Consider the following 24700-nt stretch of genomic DNA (forward strand, 5'->3'; position numbering starts at 1 on the left):
TGTGGGAACCTTGGAAGGACTCAGACTCTCAAAGGCAGAGAAATCTTCCTAAAGGAAGGAGTCCTTGAGCTGTAACTGCTTGAGGTAGCTACCTATAAAAATGAAGTCTGCTGTGTGCCTTCTACTCCATGTTTCTGTCTTTATTCCCTACCAAGAGACCTTTGTCTACCTCAGCTCTATAATTCCTCAACTTGCCAGAGAAACATTTTTATTGAGGAAGATAACTGATATTTGTTACTGTTTCGTGAACTTTGTTTTATAATATTTACATCAACTTTATGAGGTTAAGATCTTTTTTTCCATTTGATACACAAAGAAAATGGAGCTGAGAGAGGTAAACTAACTTGCTTAAGGTCACACAGCTAGCTAATAGAGCTGGAAATTTTTTAAATTTTTTTATTTGTTATAATTAGTTATACGTGACAGTAGAATGCATTTATGCTCTTTGATATATCATACTAGATGGGATATAATTTCTCATTTTTCTGAGGGTATATGTTGCAGAATCATATTGGTCATGCAGTCACATATATACATACAGTCTATTTCATTCTACTATCTTTCCTATCCCCACATCCCCTCCCCTCCCCTCCTATCACTTCTTCTACCTAATCTAAGGTAATGCTATTCTTCCCTGGTGCCCCCACCCCCATCCTGCCTTATTGTGAATTAGCATCCACATATTAGAGAAAACATTTAGTCTTTGGTTTTGTGGGGATTGGCTTATTTTGCTTAGTATATTCTCCAACTCCAACCATTTACTAGCAAATGCCATAATTTCACTCTTCTTTAAAGCTGAATAATATTCCATTGAGCATATATACCACATTTTCTTTATCTATTCATCTATTGAGGGACACCTAGGTTGGTTTCATAGTCTAGCTATTGTGAATTGAGCTGCTATAAACATTGATGTGGCTGCATCACTATAGTATGCTGATTTTAAGTCCTTTGGTATAAACCAAGGAGTGGTGGAATTTTTCTTTTCTCTTTTTTCCCCCCTTTATCTTTATTTATTTATTTTTATGTGGTGCTGAGGATAGAACCCAGTGCCTCACACATGCGAGGCAGGCGCTCTGCCACTGAGCTACAGCCCCACCCCGAATTTTTCTTTTTCAAAAGGCTCTTTTTTAAAAAAAATAAATAAATAAGATATTGTATTTTTTATACCTTTAGTTTATTTTTTTTTTTATTTTTATGTGGTGCTGAGGATCGAACCTAGGGCTTCACACATACTAAGCAAATGCTCTACCACTGAGTTATAGCCACAGCCCCAGTACAGCTGGAATTTAAACACAGATATTCTTGCCTTTATAGCCTGTACTTCTTCCATTGTGTCACTTATTACTTTCTTACAATCTTTCAGACAATCCACTGCTTCAAGATGTCCAGAATGCTTGACATCAAGAATTCTTGCCCAGTTACATTCACTGTAACAACACTAAGCCATGTTTTGTCACTATCACTATAATAAACATGACATGGCCTATGATCCTGGCTCTGCCATTTGGTATCTTTGTCAATAATAGTACCTATCATATGGAGCTATTGTTTGGTTAGAAGAGAACAAAATGTCCCTGATGAGTAGTCATTTCTTTCATTACCATTAGCTTCTTCCCTACTTCAAGAGAGTAACAGTCTTTGGTCCTCAATTTCCTCTTTTTTTTTTTTTTTAGATATTTATGATAATAATCCCTATGGGGTTGAGGATCAAGTGAGATAATGCAGGTGAAAGGTTTTGAAAAACACAAAGCTCTATGTAAAATTAAGGTAATAGTCTCCATTCCCGTAGTTCCTTCTTATTGATTCTATTCACTGGTTCGAAGCCATCTAACTGGCTTTTACATGTTAATTTGGCTTAGAAAGTCCAGATGGTATCTTGGTAAATTAATGGATAAGGTAAACAATTGACCTTACCTATCTATCAAGACAGAACGTACATTTGGACCAGATCCTCAGTTGGCTGCTCTCCACACTTGCAGCATCTATACCTATTGACCATCTTGTGGTGCTAGCAGTGACCCTGTGGGGTCCAGCCTATACTTTTAAAATTAAACCATAGAGAAAACTGCAGAGAAGGAATCTTGCTCCTGTTAATTTATTACTATTGAGTCTAAAAGGCATTTTGAGATTCTGTGTAGTACTCAAGAGCTGTTATATCAATTGGGGTTATGGTGCTTTATCTAGCTTGAGTCTTTATTGCTACAAGATCACCAGTGCAGAATGAGTACCTATTTCAGAAAGGGGCACTGAACTATCTGTTCTTTCAAAACAATTGAGAAGTAGGGCTCGACTAACTTTATGTATTATTGCCATGCAATCTTGTCTCTTTCCTAAATCAATGGTCTGGTATTGATTTCTTTGCTTGTAATGATGCAAAAGCAATCTCAAAAGAACAGGTGGCAAGTGATTATATACTGGGAGTTGTTGGCAGGTTCGAGAAAGGATGTTTTACACTAAATGCTGAATATAAATGTCTCTTTGAAGACCCTCTGTGTGTTTCTAGAGGTGCCCAATTTACTGTACAGTCTTAGAGTAATAAACTATGAGGATGCTGAGAACCCTCTTTTGCAGGGATAAGAAGCAAAAGAGACCAGCAATCAGCCCATATGAAACAACTGTTTATCCTGATTGCCTTCTTTTTTTTTAAGGTTTTTTTTTTTTTTAGTTATACATGGGCACAATATCTTTATTTTGTTTATTTATTTTTATGTGGTGCTGAGGATCGAACCCAGGGTCTCACACGTGCGAGGCGAGTGCTCCACTGCTGAGCCACAACCCCAGCCCCTGGTTACCTTCTTAAAATATCCCTTCCCATATTACTGGAAATTAGAATAGGCTAATAGGTGTGACTCTCTCTTAAAATGTTGGCAAAGGAAGTCAGTGTTGGAATTTAGCAATCTGAAAGTCAAAGGATACTACCCTACCCCTACCAATCCACTGCAGTCACAGAGTACAGAAATCTTTATTTTGTGCATTATCTTATTTTGCTCCGGCTGCCATAACAGTACCATAAACTGGATGGCTTAAGAAATGAATTTTCTCATATTTTTGTAGGCTGAAAAGTCTGAGATCAAGGTTCCAACTTATTTTGTTTCGGGTGAGGCCTCTTCCTGGCTTATAGATAGCCGCTTTCTCTCTGTCTTCACATGATTGGGAGACAGCAAGAGGAAACAAATGTTCTTGCTCTTGTATCTCTTCTTTTAAGGACACCAGTTCTATTGTAGCTAGGACTATGTTAGTCACTTTTTTCACTGTTGTGACTAAAAGACCTGACAAGAACAATTAGAGGAAGAAAAGTTTGTTTTGGGGTTCATGGTTTCAGAAGTCTCCATTCATAGATGGCTGACTCCATTCCTTAGGGCCTGGAGTAAGGCAAGACATCATAGTGGAAGAGTGGCAGAGGAAAGCAGCTGGGGACATGCCACCAGGAAGCAGAGAGAGAGAGAGAGAGCACTCCACTCTTCAGGGACAGAATATATACCCCAAAGGCACAACCCCAGTGACCCACCTCCTCCAGCTATACCCTACCTGCCTATAGTTACCACCCAGCTAATACCTATCAGGAGCTGGATGCAATGATTAGGCTATAGCTTTCATAACCCAATCATTTTACCTCTAAATTTCTTGCATTATCTCACACATGAGCTTTTGGAGGACGCCTCATATCTAAAACATAACAAGGCCCTAACCTTAGGACCTCATTTAACCTTAATTACCACTTTGTAGGCCCTATCTCCAGGTACAGTCACGTTGAGGTTTAGAGCTTCAACATATGAATTGGAGTTGGGGACACAATATAGTCCATCACATTCTGTCCTCTACCCTCTCAAATTCATGCAAATACATATTTTCACATACAGAACACATTCCAACAACCTCAAAAGTCTTATTTCAGAATTAATTCTAAAATCCCAGTCATGGTGTTGACATTCGCATTCCAAAAGGGAAAAATCAGAGGATGGAAAGAAGGAGTGGTGGATCCCAAAAACTCTAGCAAATCAATTTCCATTCAACCTTAAGACTGGAGAATAATCCTCCTTGGTTTGTACTCTTGGTCCAATGTGGTGGCAGCATCAGCCCTGTGGCTCTGCAAGGTGGCTCCAGCCCTGAGATGCTGCTCACAATCATCCTGGCCCTCCAAATCTAGAGAAGCAGCCTCACCTTTGAAGCCCAAGAGGGAACAGCCTTGCCCACTGGACCTGTGGTGGGAAGAGCAACCTGATGTCTCTATCACCTTTGGGTCATTCTTCCCTTTCCCTGAAAAATAGTACATGTTCACAGCCAAGCAGCTAGCTCCATGGTGCAATCCTACAGAATTCAAGGAGTCTGGCAGCCTTCTTTCATTCCATTCTACTTTCTCCTCTTGGCTTAAACTAGCAGTGTCTTTTCTAATATAATGCCATACCTATTCCTGGCTTCTGCTGAAATGGCTGGTTAAATCTGTGAGTCTCACTCATGATCTTTACATCAAATGGTCATTTGGCCACACTTTTAGTATTCTGTAAAGAATGAGCTTTCAGAGCTGGGGTTGTGGCACAGTGGTAGAGCGCTTGCCTAGCATATGTGAGGCACGGGGTTCGATTCTCAGCACCACATACAAATAAATGAATAATACATCTTCAAGTTCTGGTTCTTTTTTTCTTAATAATTCCTTCTCCCATTCATCTTTCTTCTTTCCCATTTTACTATAAGCTGTCAGGAGGAATCAAACTACTTCAACACTTGTCTTAGAAATCTCCTTAGCCAAAAATCCAGTTTTGTCTCTTACAAGTTCTGTCTTTCACAAAACACTGTTCCACAGTTGGGCCAAGTTCTTTCCCTCTTCATGAAAGCAATCACCTTTTTTCCAGTTCCTCATTTCCATCAGAGACCTCACCAGAATTGCTTTAACATCCATATTTATAGCAACTATCTGCTCACAGTTATCTAGGCTTTATTTAACATGCATCTCAGAATTCTTCCAGGCTCTTACCACTACCAAGGCTGCTTCTACATTTTTTAATTTTTCTCAGTATCAAAATCCCAGTCTTATTCTGCTCAGGCTACCTTTTAAAAGTACTGTACACTGGATAACTTAAACCCCAAATGTATCCCCTCATGTTCTGGAGACTGGAAAGCCCAAGATCATCAAAGTTATGACTAAATGAGTTACTGGTGAGGACTCCCTTCCTAGCTTACAGACGCCACATTTTCATTGCATCCTGACATTACAGAGACAGCAAGCAGCTCTCTGGTGTCTCTTCTTACGCCAACACTATTCCTGTCATATCAGGGTTCCACTCATTGACCTTATTTAGCCTTAATTACCTCCTTACTGATCCTGTCTCCAAATGCTGTCATATTGGAGATTAGAACTTCAATATAGGAATGAGGGCAAGGAGAAAAACAGTTCAATCCATATTAAGTGTTGTATTCATTATAAAGGAAGTGGTTTTAACTCAGGACTTTTCCTAGATTTGAAAGTTTTCCTGTTTATTCTAGTTTTTATTTGACAGGAATAGCTTTGTTATTTGTATTGGTCTTAAACTCAAAGGCATTAAAGAACAGAATAAAGAGCATTGGAGTCATCTGACCTAGGATCAAGTTCTAAATCCCTTTCTATATTCTTAACACAGGTTATGTAACTTCTCTGAATTTTCACATCAGTGGAAACTGACTGTCCTACCTACCTAATAAGACTGTTATAATGCACATGTTTATGTAGTAAAACTGCTTTTATAAGCTAAAGTACATGTAAAAATATAATAATGTATTCTTATTATTAACAATAATGGAAAATTACTGCTCCACATTCTATAGTTCACTATTATTCTTTAATATTGGGCATTAGCCTAAGCATATTTATATAGGTTCTACACTTATTTTCTTTCTCATTACTTCAAAGATGTAAACATTTTTTCTTCTTAAAATTATGAGAAAAGACTACAAAATGTAACAGCCTCAAGGATTTCAGTACAGCCAAAAATTGGAAACAAATTAAGTATTTGATATTAAGGAAACAATTTAATAAATTGTAGCACATCAGCCCAATGGAATGTTTGTATCCATTAAAAGTGGTAATTATGAAGACTATATAAAATGAAAAATGTTTGTTGTAAAATGTCATAGAACACCAAATAATATGATCATAACTTTAAAAAATTAACCCACAAAATGGTAATATGCAAATAATTTCTATATTAGAGTGGTAGTAATTATAGGTGATTTTGATTTTGTTTGAAAATTATAACATTCACAAGGTCCTGGGTTAAATCCCCAGCAACACACACATACACATAAAAAAAAAGAAAAAAAATTATGATATAATTTCAGTGAAAGAAAACAAAAGCATTAGAGATTTTTGGATCATTTGATATTGAATTTCTTGAAGGTGCAGGTTTCCTTAGTTACTCATCTCTATAGTCACCTCCTCTAGCATAAATTATAAATAGCTCCTATTTCATGCTCCTCGGCTTTTGCACACACTGGCTCCTCTGTCTGGACTGCCCTACTCCTGGGAGGCAGTCTGATACAATGAGGAACTTATGCATTGTGAGCTGCAGATGACCTATTTCAGAAATACCTGAGGGATCCTCATTAAAAGTGTCATTTCCGTACCTATAGAGTTGGAATCACGGGCAGTGAAGTCTGGGAAACTGCGTTTGGAGCAGCCCTCTCAGGTGGTTCCCACATAGAAAAATCTAAGGACTTTGACAAAGTGTTTAAAAATTAGGCTTTTTGTTTTGTTTTAAATTGTTGATGGACCTTTATTTTATTTACATGTGGTGCTGAGAATTGAACCCAGTGCCTCATACATGCTAGGCAACTGCTATATCACTGAGCTACAGACCCAGCCCAAGAATTAGTCTTTTAAGTCAAACAGAACTGGGCTTAAATATGTTGCTTAGCTATATATTAGCTGTTACTCTGGCCTGCTTACTTGCCATTTGTAATTCTAGTGTCTTATCTATAAAATGGAAAATAATACTTCATTCTTCTCAGAGCCATTGTACAAAAAAAATTATAGAAGTTAATATAGTGGTGGATATGGTGTATATAGTGCTCAGAGCATCATTTGGCACAAAGTGAAGAATTCAGTAAATAACAGTTATTTTTTCCTCCATTCTCTTCTCATGTACCTAGAAAGTTTCTATCAGTTCTTAAACAATCCAGTTGTGGTAACCTGTGATAGCTGATAGCTGTTTCCTATATCCCCACAAGGTACCTGGTGGACTTCTCTATCGTGTTCTGTCACAATAAGTTGTACAATTCAACAGTACTACCATGATACAATCTCAGGAACATGCTTCTCCTCCCCACTATCACATTCGACCTTCTCCATGATAAGGATCATGGCTTGTTAATTCTTATGTCCTTAGCATATAATATCATGTACATAATGGGCATTTGATAAACATGTCTTAACCTTTCAAAAAACATAAACTATAAAAAATATTGTGGTATTTGTCTGGGTTTATAGAAATACCTGAATAAGTCAAAGACCTTGCCCTCAAGGAGCTTTGTCTCCTGGTGGGAAGATAAAAACGATTTTCAAACAAGATCATAATGAAGGGTCAGAGTGATGTAGAGAGATATAAAGATGGATGAAAATTAGTGGATAAAATATTTTTTTAAAGGGCTAGGGGGGCTGGGGATGTGGCTCAAGCAGTAGCACGCTCGCCTGGCATGCGCGAGGCGCTAGGTTCGATCCTTAGCACCACATAAAAATAAAATAAAGATGTTGTGTCCACTGAAAACTAAAAAATAAATAAAATAAAATAAAAAGGGCTAGGGATGTGGCTCAGCAGTCAAGCGCCCCTGGGTTCAAAACCCCGTACCATAAATAAAAAATAAAAGGGCTGGGGATGTAGCTCAGTATTAAAGTGCCCCTGGGTTCAATCCCCGATACCCTGCCCCCCCAAAAAAAAGATTGTACCAGAATTGGAGTCTTTGAATTATGCTGAATGTGGAATGAGAACAGCATTGCTAAAATTTCAAGGTAGAACAACCGTAAGAGAATGGTGATGCCACCAACTAAAATATGAATCAGGAAAAAAAAATACAGAAAGAAGAGCTCTCTATGGAGCATAGAAATGGGTCAGCCAAGTGGAGAGAAGCCCAATAGCCAGATAAAACTTTGAAGATGGTATTCAGAAGAGAGGGCAAGCCTAGAAATATGGTTTCTTAGTCCTAACTAACTTTATTTAGTTCAAACTTTAGTATATATGAGATTGTAGTAGGAGAGTCTATAAAGTGGGAAAAAAAGCCCTACCTATCTAAGTGACCCAAAGCAGAATCAGTTGGAAAGAACAGGGTCCCACAGGCCTCCATGTCCATGGTTATAGAGGACTTGAACAGAAAGAGGACTCAGAAGAAGTCAAGAGTTCAATCTCTGGTAAGTCTCAAGAAAATACTGTCTCAATAATAGTGAGGATGGATATCCAAGCAGAGACAGGGAAAAGGGAATGGGGAGCCTGGGAGCACGAAGGAAAGGCCAAATTGATTCCCATGGAGCCTGGAGCATGAAGGAAAGGCCAAATTGATTCCCAAACACTATTTTACCTTCAACTCCTGTTTCTGTCTCATCCATGTCTTCTTTTATCCTCTCATCACTTTGGCAAACCACCACCCAGCAGATTAGACTGTCTCTGTGGGCTGCATGCTGGCTGACCTCCAGCCCTTAATTTCCCTGCTTTCTAAATAAAACTGAACATAAACTTAAGCATGAACTTAACTTTCCTGCTCTCTAAATAAAATCTACCTTGCTTGTTTCTCCCTTTCAAAAATCTGACTAGCCACTGACAAACCCGTAATCCACAGTAAACAAGTCAACTTTAGAAGGGCCTTCACCATTCTACACAAGAAGAAACTGAGGCCAGAGGCACTTTTGCACAGGATCAGCAGCTTCAAGGCAGGCTGCCTCCTGACTGCTTGGTAGAACCTTTCGTATTAGTCACTGTAGTCAGTAAACTGACCCTGCTGTGCCTCAGTGTTGTTCCTGGATGGATAAGTGACAGCAAGCAGGGTGGACACTTTTTCCCCCCACTTCTCTCATGAGATCATTTTTTAACAAATGCTGCCTTGAGAGACCACATAATAAATTTAGATAAAATTACTTTGAAGAAGATGCTAAAAGTCTCATGTAAGTAAAAAAGTATAACTTTCTGGTTTTTGGTTTTTTAATCCCCAACAGTTCCAAATTGGAGTAGTAGCTATCTTGTCATTTTAAAGTAGTCCAGGTCTTTGTTTTCAAGGATAGGGCACACAAAGCTCAGTGAAGATACGTACTTCCCTATTACAAGATTGGGGCTACTCGCTTTCTTCCGGCTACACCAAAATCTGTTAAAAGCGGTAATAAAGTAGAAGTGAACTGTGCAGACCAGCATCCTTTATTGCATTTTTGACTCCAGAGTCTCTGTTTATCTTATTTGGGTGGATGCTGAGAAAGCAAGACACTAAATGAAAAAGCATTAAAAGGAATAACTGACTGGTAAGAATTTACAACTAGTTCAGACTATCTACACAGGCAATTAATTACTGGCTTAGTGGTAAGGAAAAACTAGATGGGAAACCACTTCCTCTTTCATAATTCAGCACAAACATGCCCAACATTGAAACTTTACAGAAAGCAATTGATCAGCATCCAACTGCATATATGCATAGCCATCCTAGGTTAGTGTCCACTCCATTTCATGGCTCAGTGCATACAGAGGTACCAAAGAGTCTCAGCTGGAAAATGGCTTATTACGAAGAGGTTTGGGGTGCTCAGTAAACTTGGAATCAAAATGAATTGTCTAATAGGAAAAGGAGCCATGCCTTTAATTAATGAGATAAAAGGACACTGGGAATTACAAATTTTGATTCAAATTAATTGAATTCCTATTCTGGACCCTGAGATGATTAGTGAGCTGCTCTGTGCCTCAGTTTCTTCTGTATGAACATACTAAGGCATCATTCTGTCAGCCTAAATAACTGGCTCAGGAATACAAGTTTGATTTTCTTTTGATCATATTCTGAGGGAGTGAAAAGATTCGATGAATACAAGTCACAAATAAAATGATAAAATTTTATACAATTGCCTTCTTGAATTTCTTAGGCTCCAAAATGGGTTTCTTGAGTATGTGAACATTTTGCAGCAATTCAAGCTGTAAAATACCTGACCTACCTGATAGGTCTTATGGCAGCTTCCCATGATATGGAATCCTGAATAATTTGAGCCCAGATCACATTTTATATAACCAACATTTAATCCTTTTTGAATGTAGTTACAACAGCATTGACTGTAGGAGTCTTCCCCGTATAGTTGCAAGTAAAGCAGTACTCCTCCCAGGAAGATCAAGAAATGAATGCAACTCGGTAATCAGCCTATATTCCTAGAGTGAGGTAATATCAAATATTGGGTATCAGTTTAGAAGGTTTTCACTCTGCACACTCTCCTGTTTGCATTTGTGGTTTTGTATAATGCAGCAGAATAGCACAGATGGTCTAATGTGCGTGATCGTCAGTGTTTCTCATTTTTATCTCTCTATAGTTCATTCCCTATGATATCCATCCCTCTTAAGGTTCACTGAGGTACTGTAAAATGCCCAGTATGAGATGAAAATGAGGTTCCCTGCTGATAAAGTGGAAGTAGGCTGAAGGCACACTGGGCCCATAATAGAAAAATAAAAGCTAATGTAGACCAATTTTGAAGAGTCCTGTATTTTGTAATTATTGCTTTCTTTGGGGGAAAGGAGAGAAAATTGAATGGAATGATGAAGAGTCATGTCGTTTTGTTTAGTTTTTGTACAGTGCAAACTCAGTGAACCTCTAGGGCAGCCTGGACTCTGCAGACAGCCTTCATTGATTGAGTTTTACTCAGTTGTATAGTCAGGTTGTTCATGAGTGAGTGTCTGTTATTCAGATTGTCTGCTATTGCCCCTGCCCTATTACCTTGCCAACTTCCATCTGTTTCATAAAAACTGTTCATGTAATCTAGCCGCTCTGAGTAAATAAACCACATGGCCACACTGGACTAGATGCATCCTTTTCTTAATATTTTGTATAGGCATATTGAACATGCACCATGTGCCTTGTCCTGTGTTAGAACCTAAAGATACAAGTGTCTGCTCTTAAGATAACAGTGTGCTAACTGTAATAATAGAGATTAGAAGTAACACAGAAAGGGGCTCTACGGTTTAGCATTTTCTCTAACAGAAATAACACCTGAGAAGAGTGTAAATGAAAAATCCGATGAATCTCTCAGGTGAAGAGAAGGAGGAGGAGTAAGGGGCTGTCTGCAGATACTTTAGAATGTTAAATGCAAGTGGAAAGGAGATGGGAAGTAAGGCTGAGACTGAATGTGAGGCCAGGAGCTTTATCCTGTGAAAATAATGGAAAGAAGTTTAAATAGGCAAGTGATAACACATGGAAGGTATATTTGAGAAGAATCACATGAGAGGTAGGGAGACCCATTGAAAAGCTTTTGTAGTAGTTGAGGCAAATGATGGGGTAAATTAGAGATGGAAGGTCAGCAGTATTAGACCATATCCTGTCTTTTCTTTCCCTGCTGCTTATAACACAGCTTTACAGAGTCTTTAAAAAAGTTAGCTAAGTTGAGGTTCTTATTACAAACATAAATGCTTGAAAATGGCAAATTTGCCTCAAAGGTATGCAGAACAGTTGCCATGAGCAACATAGAAAATAATCCCCTGGACTGAAATGCATGTTTGAAATTAAACTTTTTAGACTGGGTATAAGGAACCATCATCAAGCTCCATTTCCCTGCTAAGATCAGGCTTGTGTGTCATGTGCTTTGACTTGGATCTAAGAAGGTCTCAGAAGAGACTAATTTGGCTCTGATTTTGGAAACATGGTTTTTCATTCTGTTTTGTTTTTCCATTGCCCAACAAATGATCATTGGTAGTTAAAGAGCCCCCTTCCCTGTATTTGGCAATCTTATCAGATTGCTTCGGGATGCTATGCCTTACAGGTAGAAGTACTGAGGAGCAGTCAGAACTTGTGAACATTCACTTGGTAGGAACCAGTATTTCTCCTTTCTCTTCTGTGTCCTCACTGATCTTTATTAATGCAAACAAGTGCCCAGTTTCTCCTTGAGCCCCCATTTTTGCAACAGTACATTATTCACATGGGGGGAGGGATGTACCTACCAACTGCTAACTGTTCCTTTTGATGTTCCTCTGACTCCTCTGAGGAGTGGCTCTAGCAGTAAGGTCACCATGCCCAGGATGAGCTTCTTGTCCTGTTCATGCTCTTCTTGTGCAGTGTACCCTTTGCATTAATTTACCATCATCACCTTCTTAGAACCAACATTTTTCCAGAAGGAGGCCTGTGGTGTATTTTACAAGAAGGTTTGCCCTTCACCAGAGCCTAGTTTTGTTTCCATGCATGGTTTACAAGTAAATGAGGCCTGGATGTTGATACTGCAGCTCCCTCTAGTGTCTCTGTGGCTGAGGCTCTCATAGTGTTTTTCTTCCCTTTCAAAGAATGTAGACAGGGACAGAATCTGCCAAAACACACAGCATTTTAAGTAGGTTTTTCCACACATAGTTAAATAGAAGGTGATTTTTCTTCCATTAGAAAAGGGAACCTTGAGCTGGGGGGTGAAACTTAGTGGCAGAACACTTGCCTAGCATGCATGAGATCCTGGATTCAAGCCCCAGCTCCCCAGCAACTCATACACACACACACACATACACACACACACACATACGAAGAAGAAGAAGAAGAAGAAGAAGAAGAAGAAGAAGAAGAAGAAGAAGAGGAGGAGGAGGAGGAGGAGGAGGAGGAGGAGGAGGAGGAGGAGGAGGAGGAAGAGGAGGAGGAGGAGGAGGAGGAGAAGGAGGAGGAGGAGGAGGAGGAGATGATGATATGAGACCATTTTATTCCTTTTTTAAAAGTGGAGCAAGCCAGGCACAGTGGCACACGCCTGTAATCCCAGCAGCTCAGGAGACTGAGATAGGAGGATCGCAGGTTCAAAGCCAGCTTCAGCAATGAGTGAGGCACTAAGCAGCTCAGTGAGAACCTGTCTCTAAATAAAATACAATATAGGGATGGGGATGTGGCTCTGTGGTTGAATGCCCCTGAGTTCAATCCCTGGTTACCCCCCCGCCCGCTCCACAAAAAAAAACCCAACTGGGGAGACAGCCTAGGAGTCCTGTGGAAATCATTCTGTTTGGAAAGTGGTCTCTTTCTTGAGATTTCTCTGGTTCAATCCATCTACCCTTTCTAAGGAAAGAATGTGAATTCCTTTCAAGAAAGATAAATGAAAATGAGAAGCCAAGAGAAGTTACTTTGATCCCTGGTAGAGAAAATATTGGGTAAGAAAAGTAAAAAAACTGGCAATAAGAACCCTGTCCATTTATTCTGGAAAGAGTGGGCTTGTTTTCTGAAATAACTTTTGGACTAGAAATTTATCATCTGAAGTCAGGTCATTTTGAGTGTTTTTTTTTTTTTTTTTTTTTTTTTGCTAAACTAAAGGAGTCAAGTTATTAATATTTGAAAAATGGCTACTATGTGATGCATAGAATAATATAATTCTCCTACCTAAATTAACATCATTGCAGGCTCCATAATAAAGATTTATGAGATACTCATTGTGTGAAATGCTATTATGGAAATCTCCATAAGTCTGTGTTTGGGTTATAACTGGTTTCGTGGTTATGAACCAATTAAAAGCCCGAGTATTTTCCTCTCTTTTACACTCCAGTCTTGTCCCATTTTCTTTTGCCCTTAAACTAGAGCCACCCATTATTCTTCAACCTGTCTGTGTATTGTAAAAATGAAGAGATAAGGAAGTGCCGCCTACTCAGGTTGGCTATCTAGGCAGACCATTTTCCTTCAGAGCATCCAACATGGTGGAACAATTTATCATTTCTTCTTCGTAAATCACTTTGATCCTTTATCTCAAGTTGATCGGTGAAGCTGAACATAAATTCTGGTTGTAGTATCCATGTTCTTATCTACACCCAGAGCACTGGAGGACCTTATAAAAACGTGTGTCTGTGTCCGTGTGTATCTAATAAAATTAGAATATCACAATCGGAATATCTTCTCTGCTTCTAATGTTAAATTACCAGGTCGTGAGTTCTTTTCAGTGTGATTTGGCATAATAAAAACTATACACTTGATCAAACCATTCATTCTCTTAATCTGAGGTTGACCTATCTTGGAATAGAACATTTGCTGGTTTGAACTTATTAGGGCTGACCCTGGCACAGATGTGTTGACCTTTAACAGTTGCTCATTGGCTGCCCTTTATCAAACCCCCCTGCTATGGCAAGTGACTCTCAGGACTCTTGCTGTCTTTTAAAACTATATCATCACTTTTAACATTTGCCAGTTGTCATTATAAGTGTTAAATTTGTACAACTTATAGTATACAGATGTATTCTACACACTTGATCCTATGTAATCTTCACAACTTCCCTGTGAGGTAAGTTTTAGTATTTTTTATATTGTTTCCCTTATTAAGAAGATTGAGACCCAGAGAAGCAAAGTGAATATGTCCAAGGTTACACAGCTAGTGGCAGGACTGTATCCCTGGCCACCTAAGTCCTTGATGAGTGTCCTTTCTACAACACAATAGATGGAGTTTAACTTTCAGTGTCATTCAGCTTAACTCAGTGGTATTTGATAGACTTTTCAAAGACTGAGGAGTTGGAACCCTTGAACTTTCAGTCTAGCAGGCAATGTGATATTGAGTAATTATTTAAACTGGCCAAGAGGTTAATGGCGCCATGTGCCAGATCCAACTCCTATACAACTAAATTATGGCTAGTATAGAATTTTTAAATACCTGGTGACACATAAACATGAAATATTGCCAACAGTACATTATAGAAAGAATTCATGTGATTGATGAATATATAGGATTATATATTACACTGCATGTGCTAAGACTTTGAGAGCTTTCTAAAGATAGTATTTTCTGAAAGATATATGATTGAACTTGAACTCCCCTGGGGACATCCATTTCAAGATCAGAAGTTTGCTTTTTAAAAAAAAAGAAAGAAAGAAATGCTTCATGTAAAGCATTTTTCAAACTCATCAGGTAGATAGATACATACATACTTATTTCCATAGCACTATTCAGTGATAGCGAGTCTTAAGTATAATGAGTCCAGTAAATGAGAAGGAGATGCCCTTGTCCCCTGAGACTCACTTCCCTTTCTTTTCTTTTTAACATCTATTTGAATGGAAATCAGAGCATGCTGCTTCTCAGAACTGGGGACCCATCGGCATCATCCTAAGAAAATGTACATTTTTCTTTTTAAGTAAAAATAAGTAGAAAATCCTTTTTTAAAAAATTTGCTCCTTTCTGAATTACTCTTAGAAACAGGCAGTGTCCACACTATGGAGAGTGCTTATTGCTGGGAGACTTTGGTATCTGAAATGTGGTGGTGTCCTGCTGAGGAGGAAGAACATAGCATACACTGTGAGCAGGGTCATAAGGAGACCCCTGACCAGGCTATGATAGCCTGTGCACTGGCATGAGAGACTGTCTTCCACAATCAGCCTCTCTATCTCATGAGGATAAACCTATTTGGCTGGTGATTTTACTTACTTTTTGCTTTTCTAGCCTTTGAGACTAAAAATACTTGTTACAGTATATGGGACTCTTGGCTGATGTTTTTGATCCAAAAACTGCCTTGATCCATAACCACTTGATAAAGTTCTTTTTCAAAGCTCTTCTGCCTGAATATTGGGCATTAAATGAGACCTGTTTAGAGAAAGTATAAAACTCAGAATCCTACCGTTGAAAGTTGGTTTTGTTCTGATAAGGTCAGACACATGACTGTTTACCCCTACCCTGCCAATGAACTGTGAGTGCCAGAGTTGTGACCATGACAGTGACTGAAAAGTTAAGGGAGCCTGGCTTACAGGGCCAACCGTATGTCACACTCCTAATCAATAAAAAATTAACATAAAGGATGATGGATTATGAAATAAGGTATCCTGGCCTACATTAAGAGCCATGTTTGGCCTGCTTTGTAAATCTGGGCTGTAAACCACTATGGAAAGTAGGTAAACCATTGGGCTGTAGGTAAACCTGGGCTGTAAACCACTATGGAAAGACCCTTTGACCACTTTTCTCCATGCCTCCCTCCCTCTACGCTACTCTTCCTAGCTTCTGGTAACCACTGTTCTCTCAACTTATGTGAGATCAGTCTTTTTAGATTCCACATATGAGTGAGATCATGCAGTTGTCTTTCTGTGCCTGGCTTGTTTCACTTAAATGATGATCTCAGCTCCATCCAAGTTGTCACAAATGACAGAGTTTTGTTCTTTTTTATGTATTTACACCACATTTTCTTTTCATTCATCAGTTGGTGGACACTTAAGTTTCCATTCCTTGGCTATTGTGAATAGTGCTACAGTGGACATGGAAATACAGATGTTCCTTTAACATTGTTGATTTCATTTTTCTCCCATTCTGTAGGTTGTCTCTTCACTGTTGTTTTTCCTTTGCTGTGTGGAAGTGTTTTAATTTAAAATAATCTCAGTTGTCTGTATACCTATTGGATGCATACCCTGGAATGGGATTGCTGAATTATGTGATGGTTCTACTTTTAAATATTGGATGACACTTCATACTGTTTTCCATAATGGTTGTACTCATTTACATTCCCAGCAACAGCTGGGTTCTCTTTTTTCCATATTCTTACCAGCACTTATCTTTTGTCTTTTTGATAGTCATTCATTCTAACTGCAGTGAGGTGATATTATGGTTTGATTTGCCTTTCCCTAATGATTAGTGATGTTGAATATTTTTTCATATACCTATTGGCCATTTATATATCTTCTTTTGAGAAATGCCTATTTACGTTGATTGCCCATTATTAAATTTGATTACTTGGTGGAGTTTTTTGTTGTTTATTTTTAAGTTTTATTTTTATTTATTTTTGCTCTTAAGTTGTTGCATTCCTTATACAATCTGGATATTTGCCACTTGTCAGATACATCATTTGCAAATATTATCTCCTATTCTGTAGGTTGTCTCTTCACTGTTGTTTTTCCTTTGCTGTATGAAAGTGTTTTAGTTTAAAATAATCCCATTTGTCTGTTGTTGCTTTAGTTGCCTATGCTTTGGGGATCTTTCCAAAATATTTGTTGCCCCTTTCAAAATCCTGAAGAATTTCCCCTGTGTTTTCTTCTAGTAGTTTCAAGCCTTACATTTAAGTCTTTTATCCATCTTAAGTTGATTTTTGTAACCGATGAGAAATAGGGGTCTAGTTTCATTTTTCTGCGTGTGGTTATCCAATTTTCCCAGCATCAGGAAAGAGACCCTCAGCCTACTTTGAGGGGTCAGTGTGAAGACTAGAAATAGTACATAGAGTGCAAAGCACAGTCTTGTGTGTAGACGGCCATGAGAAAGTGTTACTACCATTATTACTGTCACTCAGCATGGAACTTCTAAGACCTTTTCTGAAGACTCCACTGTTTGTTCCTAACCAAGTTAAACTTTCCAAGTTAATCCTTTTCAGTACATTGTAAGTCTGGTTGTGAAAGTATGGGTCTCATATTATCTTGCTTGCTTGCTTTTTTCAGATCTGTAAGAGCAAAGCTAAAGAATCTCAGCAGTATTATCATAGCTTGGCTGTCCGGCAGAGTCTGGCTGTTCATTTTAACATCCAGCAGGACTGTGGGCATTTCCTTGCTGAAGTCCCCAATCGTCTGCTTCCCTGGGAGGATCCTGATGCCCCTGAAAAGACAGAGGATGAATTGGAAGACAGTGAAGAAGAAGCGAAGCGAGAAACTAATGGAAAAAACCCAGAGGCCTGCTCTGAAACAGATTCATCTCAGAAAGACAGCCAGGGAGTCACAAGCAGGAAGCAGAGAAGCCATGTTGTGGTCATCACCAGAGAAGTTCCCCATCTCACTGTGGCCGATTTTGTGAGAGATTCTCTGGCCCATCATGGGAAAAGCCCTGACTTGTATGAGAGGCAAGTGTGTCTGCTGCTCTTACAGCTGTGCTCTGGCCTTGAGCACCTCAAGCCCTACCATGTCACTCACTGCGACCTACGCCTAGAGAACCTGCTGCTTGTCCACCACCAGCCTGGCGGAGCCACCCAGAACCTTGGACCTGCAGAGCCCAGCCCCACCTCATCTTGTCCCATGAGGCTTATTGTGAGCAACTTCTCTCAGGCCAAGCAGAAGAGCCATCTGGTGGACCCTGAGATCCTCCGGGACCAGTCCCGCCTTGCCCCCGAGATTATAACAGCCACCCAGTATAAAAAGTGTGATGAGTTCCAGACAGGCATCCTCATCTATGAGATGCTACACCTGCTTAACCCCTTTGATGAGAACCCAGAGCTGAAGGAGAGGGAGTACACCCACGCAGACCTGCCTCAAATCCCTCTCCGCTCCCCCTACTCCCGGGGCCTGCAGCAGCTGGCCAGCTGCCTCCTGAATCCCAACCCTTCTGAGCGCATCCTCATTTCCGACGCCAAAGGCATCCTCCAGTGTCTGCTCTGGGGCCCCCGTGAAGATCTCTTCCAGACATTCACCGCCTCTCCAAGCCTAGCACAGAGGAACACCCTGCTCCAAAACTGGCTGGACATCAAGCGAACGCTGCTGATGATCAAGTTTGCTGAGAAGGCCCTTGATAGGGAGGCAGGGATCAGCCTTGAGGACTGGCTTTGTGCTCAGTATCTGGCCTTTGCCACTACAGACTCCCTCAGCTGTATTGTGAAAATCCTGCAACACCGTTAATGTGGCCTGGATGCTGCTTTTACTACATTTCCGTGTTCTTCATGATTTCCCCTGTGCTGCCCCATTATACAGTTCAAAGAAAACAGAGAGACAAACCTTCCATCCCTGTCCATAAACAGATGGGTCCATCAGAAGGCTATCACAACTCCAGATCAAGTGACAAGCGGGGTCTGTTTTCACTTTGCAAAATTCAACTGCACAAACATGCAGTTTCCTTCCCTTGGAACATCTTTCATCCTAGTAGTCCCCCAGATGCAGGTAAAAAATGAAAATGCACCTCTTTGAAGGGACAACTCCTGTGGTGTGAACTCAATGAACTGTGGCCAGCTCCTCCATAATTCTGAAGATCACCTGTCTTTCTATAAACAAGTATTTATTCTCACTAGCAATAGTCAGATGTAACCAAACTCTGCCATCATCCCGTAAATCTCACAACAGACTCCTTCTTCCTTTAGGTTATCAATAACTGAGCCTTTGCCAGGCAGACTTGCATCCTTAGCATGAGTCCAGTTTTGGTTACCAGGGACTATATCTTTGTTCCAGCAGACAGTAGAAAGAAAAAGAACAATCCCTACACTTTAGGTCACAGACCCATTTTCATTTCTATTATGAATAAGTGTGTGCACTGCACGGAGGACAGCTCTAATAGCCTCCCCTCTGCTGCCACTGCCTGGTTCTCCTTCACCTCTGCTCAGTCCCCACTTGTCGATGAAGTTGGTGTTTATCAGCCACTTGCAGCCCATTACAGAGCTGACCCAAGGTGGTGTCACCAGTGCCTCAGCAGGGTGGAGCACAGTTCAGAGCTTATAAATAGCTGGCAGGACATGAGGAGATGATTTTCTTGCATGTGCAATTCTCTAGGGGCCACCAGGGAACAGAGTTTAAAGTACTATTCTTTGATTACTGTCAGAGCTGTCAGCGTTGGCTGCCAGGGCTGGCAGTGTCTGATCAGAGTTTTCCCCCGAGCAGTAATTGGCCAGCTTCCTTCTATCAGTAGCCAGTGTTAACTAGTCGACCAAATGCTGTAGACAACAGCCCTGAATGAAACGGCTGTCAGCTTAGCTCTAAGATCTGCTTAGATGGCACTGTGAAGCTGGCTACTTGGATAGCCAGAAGGCAGGGGACAGGGAGAAGGCCACTGATGAGATGCTGACCCTACCAGAGAGACCTCCTTCTGGTGTAAGTGGCACATTGCTCCTAGAACTCTCACATGGCTCTGGAAGACAGCTCACATGAAGGCTGACTGCTGAGGCTGTGGCTGATAGCGGCTGGGCTGGCTGCCGGCCATGCTCCTCTCCCGTGGATGTATGTGCAATCTTTGTATCTATTTTTTAGCTGTATATTACATTGTCTATGTTGCAACCTCACCTGAAACGAGATCTACAGAAACCTTCCCCTTCTTCCCTCAGCACATATTTGCGCTAAGACAAGTGTTCCTTTCACCTGAGTGTGTGTGCGTGTGTGTGTGTGTGTGTGCTTGTTGTATACAGAACTGTGAGTATTTGTTTACTTCAACCTTGAAATCCCAAGAGTCACTCGAACGGCATGAGTGTGTGTACAAGTGTGTGCTTCTGTGTGTGTGCACACATGCTGGAAATAGAAGACAGGCCAGCCTGTGCGGCAGGATTGACAGTAGTGTTCTCTGCACCTAGGTGGCAAGGAAGCCTGGGGCCCTTATCCACCAGCACAGAGTTTTCTTAAAGCCGAGACTGATTGTGCAGTATTACTTAGATGGCATATTAGTGGCCTTGGAAATTGCTAAACTTTAAACATTTGTAATAGCCTTTCAAGTGATTCACCTGTATCAAAGAGGATCAAGAAAGGAGAAGAATGTATTTTATTGTGCTTTTTTTTTAAGAGAATGACATGTGAGACTCCACATGAGGATGTCCTTGTCCTCCCAGCTAGTAGTACAGGACTCCCAGGAAAGAGGCTGGTGGGCCCACAGAAGAGTCTTGCCTAGGACTGGCCATGGAGTGGGCATACCGCTGCAGGCCAGCAGTCCACTCCCTCAGTGTCCTGTGGCATGGCTGCACCTTGCCTGGCAGGCTGGTGTTTGGTTCTTCTTAGCATAGCCCATGTGCACATAACTCCTTGCCTAATTATGCACTGAACTGGCAGCACAGACCACTGGCCATGTCAGCCAGCACATTTCTGCAACCCGCCCCCCCCTCAACAGTTTGCAAATTGAGACATACTTTCTCAATGTCACTCTCCTGGTGCCTTGCCCATGTAAATTTGAATGTTGACTATTTAATGAGGTTACATATTTAATGCAGAATGTTCCCTGGTCCCTCTGTTTGTTCCGTCTCTGGGTATCTTCCCCCACCACCACCACTCTGTTATGACTGTGTTCAGCCTTCTCTTTCATTCCACAGTAGAACAAGCACGGACACCTCACTACCACGGTCTTAGAGCACTGGTGACTGAGCACCTCTTCATACTGCACATAGTTAGTACTATTTCTACATCCAGGTTTGTGAAGGGCAAAAGAGGAATGCCAGCTAGTCAGAGAAGGGCCTCAGGCTTCCCAGAGACAGGTGGCTACATTAATTTTCTCTGGGTGATGGCCAAAGAATGTGAGGGGGAGGGAAAGAGGGTGTTATAGGTCAGAACAGAATAGAGAAAAGAACTGCATTTCTAGGTAAGCTGTACAGCAAATGGTCCTCAGAATATTTTTCTGAAATAATTAAATTCAGTCATTCTAACATTATTATAAATATTTTACATTTCCATTTTAATTGTGGTAGTAACTTTTAATTAATTCATCCACTGAAAAGAAATCCTACCCTCTGTAGAACCAACTACACACACATTTAATATATATATAATATATTACATATTATATAACATATAATATATATTATATATATATATGACTTTTGGATTGTGACTAGTATAGCACTTTAAGTTTTCTCAAATAACATCAAGTTATTGTCTTCAATATTGATTGGAAATCTTTTTCTTTTCTATTGAAGTCTTCAGTATAGATGCTTCTGTTTATGTTGAGAGTTTGAACAATTAAGCCCATATTGGAATTTTTCCTTAAGCCACATGAGCATGAACAATCTCTGACACATTTGGGTGCTAGAGAGAGAGGCCAGTGGCTAGAGCAACCAAGAGCAAGAATGAATGTATCTCAGAGTGCCTTGCTGGAGTGGTAACCTTGTCTTGAAAGGATGAGGGTCCAGGGTGTTCCACAGAAAGAGTGAGGACTGTGAAATCCTCCTGTGCCCATGGAGGAGAGTCCTTTTGATATGTGCACACTAATGTGAAACACAGAAGCTAATCAGGAAGAATGACAGCAGGATGAGAAAAAGAGCAATTATGACCTGTAGATCAACAATATGAGAATCACAAATGAGGTCCACCAACCCTAAGACTGAGTTAGGACTGGAAGCCAGCGACATAGCAGTGATTTTCGGGATTTGCCCTCAGAAGGTGGACTGGGTGAATGGAGGGGCACAAACATCCCTCCTACCTAACTACTGATGTTGATGGACGGAAAAGAAACACACCAGGGTTTAGAGTCAGAGCATCTCCATTGCCAGATTAGGCCCGTCTACTTCCAAATGCAATAAATACATCTGTGAACACAGAAATCTCTAAGCCAAGAAGTCTCAACCTGAGGAATGTTAATGATATTTATGGGAACTACCAAAAATTGTATTTTAAATTCTCTAATATTATAAAATTTTCATGAGAGAACTTTGGGGCCCACTAGATAGTAGGGCCCAACATTATCATAAATATTTTTGATAATATTTATCACCCTGCTCTCCAAAGTTGAGCTGTAACTACTTTGGAATTGGGAAGTAACCTGACATTTAATTTTGCCGGTAACATGCAATTTGGATTCTCCCCCTGCCCTTTATCAGCAGTGATTTGGAAAAAAAAAATACAGACTAGTCCCAGAAATTTGGATGGATTTAGGATCCCACACTGTATTTCCAGTTATTTAGATGTATAAGCACGAACATACTTGGAGAGGGGACAAGAGGAACTTGACTCCCTGGGCCAACACTGGCATTGCTTTTCATCCCCTCACTAGTAGATAAGGATTGAAGATTCTGCCTAGTCGAATCAGTGAACAGAATGGCTACCTGCAAAACTGGTTATTGGATTTACCTCGTTGGAGCTCATATACTCAAAGGCCCAAAGCTCTGTGCTGAGACAAACCCAAGAGCTGCTCTTACTGGAGAGTGCACTGAAGTCCAGCTGTCCGTGTTCACAGCAACATCGCAGGTGGGGACTACACGGACCAAAAACGATGCCCTGGGAAAGTCAGAAGAGGCACAATACAAGATCCTAGACAGATTATACCAAAGAAATCAAGCTTTTTTATCCCAATGCTTCTCCAATGAGGAGGCTGAGGTATGAAAGATGCCAGGGGAAGGAAATTCACACACATTCCATGTTAGGGTATTCAGCTGATAAATCCATCGTTTAAAAAGCACCTACTTTAAAGCAGTCCATTTTGTATATTAGAAGAAGATGATGATGAAGATGGTAGAATCCTGGAGCAGACAGTGAAGTCCCTGGTATCTAGGGAGAAGTTCTTTCAGCCCTGTAGCACGGCTTTGGCTGTTGTCCAGACCTCAGTGTGGGAACTTCATATAATGCTGAGAGCTGACGTTTAGGGGTTTGGGGTGGGGGGTTGTTTGTTTGTTTAAAGAGAGTATAGTTTCAATAGGTTTAAGAACTCTTGAGAAATTTCTTAACATATTGTACCATTTTTATAAACCTTCCTGCAGAGGTGTTTACCATTCAGCATCACCATCATTTAGTATTTATAAGTGCCCAGACTGTACAAGGTGCTATACAGCTGTTACACACTCTCTCTCTGCAGCTGTTTGAAATTAGAATAGATGTTGCTTCCACTGCTGGAAGCTTTGCCCGCCTAGGTGGGCCGCAGAGACCTGCATTCCAACAGCCCTCCCACACTTCCGCGCTGAAAGCCTCCTAGTCCCTTCCTGCTCACCTCACCCATCCCACCCGCCCCCATGGATTTTTTTAATCAAGGAAGTTTCAGGGAATCAAAAGAAGTCAGAAAATTTTTTAACCTAGCAGAACTACAGAGCTATATATTTTGCTATGAATATTATTGTAGTACAGAAAATCCCCTTTGCCGTTAGTGTGTGCTAGCGCATGTGCGCACTCTGGATAACTTGAATGTTGGACCAGCCCTGTGGCTTCAGGGTTGTGTTGCTGAAAGGTGAAACCACACTGCACCAGGAAGCCTGCTCAGATACTACCTGGTTATCCCTTCCCTACCAGTTCTCTAGAGGATTGTGTGTGAATACACCGGGCTGGGATTTTCTGTTGTTGATATGCAGGGCATTTTGGCATGAGATGAAGGCAGAAGCAAGATGTCATCCATCTCACTGATTTGAATCATGACGGTCCTCATTCCGATCTCTCTTTAATTCTCCGTGGCATTGCCCACACTCTATATTTGAAAATCTTGTTTCTTTTACTCTTTGTAGAGCTTAATCTTCCTATTTTCATATTTTAGAGTTGTATTAATCATAACAGGTCCCCTTGGCCAGGCGCTGACCTTTGGTTTGCTGTGGTACTTTGCTGTGTACTCTGTGGCATCATGTTACTGTGTAAATAAATTCATTTTAATATACATTAAAAGCCAGTCTTTGAGCACTTGTCTTTTAACTCTGCCACACAGACATGCTAGTGACAGTTTGATTGCACACATTGTTGTCTTGCCCCCAGGATGGACACATGTCCTTAAAACAGGAAATGTTGCCCTCTGTCCTCTGGAGCTTCTTCCCCTCCTCTGACATGGACTGCATTTTCTCTTCAGTCAGTCCCTCTCCAATCTGAGAAAACTGGGCTTCAAAGAGGAAGTGGAGGCTTTCTGCTTCCCCCAGCCCTCAGAAGACTGCAGGTTTGCTGTGTGAGGTTGCCCCCTGCTGACCAGTCACCTGTAGGCCTCCTGGGTTTGTGCTGCATGTGAGAGGCTTGGTTAACCACCAGATCTGGCTGACTC

General features: G+C 40.6%; 1 protein-coding gene across 5 annotated transcripts in view; it reads left to right on the forward strand.

The window, feature by feature from the left end:
- The window catches only part of Peak1 (pseudopodium enriched atypical kinase 1), a 248208-nt gene extending 223872 nt beyond the window's left edge, over positions 1-24336 (forward strand). For all 5 annotated transcript variants that reach the window (XM_076851148.2, XM_076851149.2, XM_076851147.2 and 2 more), the window contains one exon: positions 17533-24336. In XM_076851148.2, coding sequence (XP_076707263.1) covers positions 17533-18696 — 1164 coding nt within the window. In that variant the 3' untranslated portion in view covers positions 18697-24336. The remainder of the gene's footprint in view (positions 1-17532) is intronic.
- Positions 24337-24700: the final 364 nt, after the last annotated feature.

Source organism: Callospermophilus lateralis, chromosome 3 (genome assembly GCF_048772815.1).
Source record: "Callospermophilus lateralis isolate mCalLat2 chromosome 3, mCalLat2.hap1, whole genome shotgun sequence".
NCBI lineage: Eukaryota > Metazoa > Chordata > Mammalia > Rodentia > Sciuridae > Callospermophilus > Callospermophilus lateralis.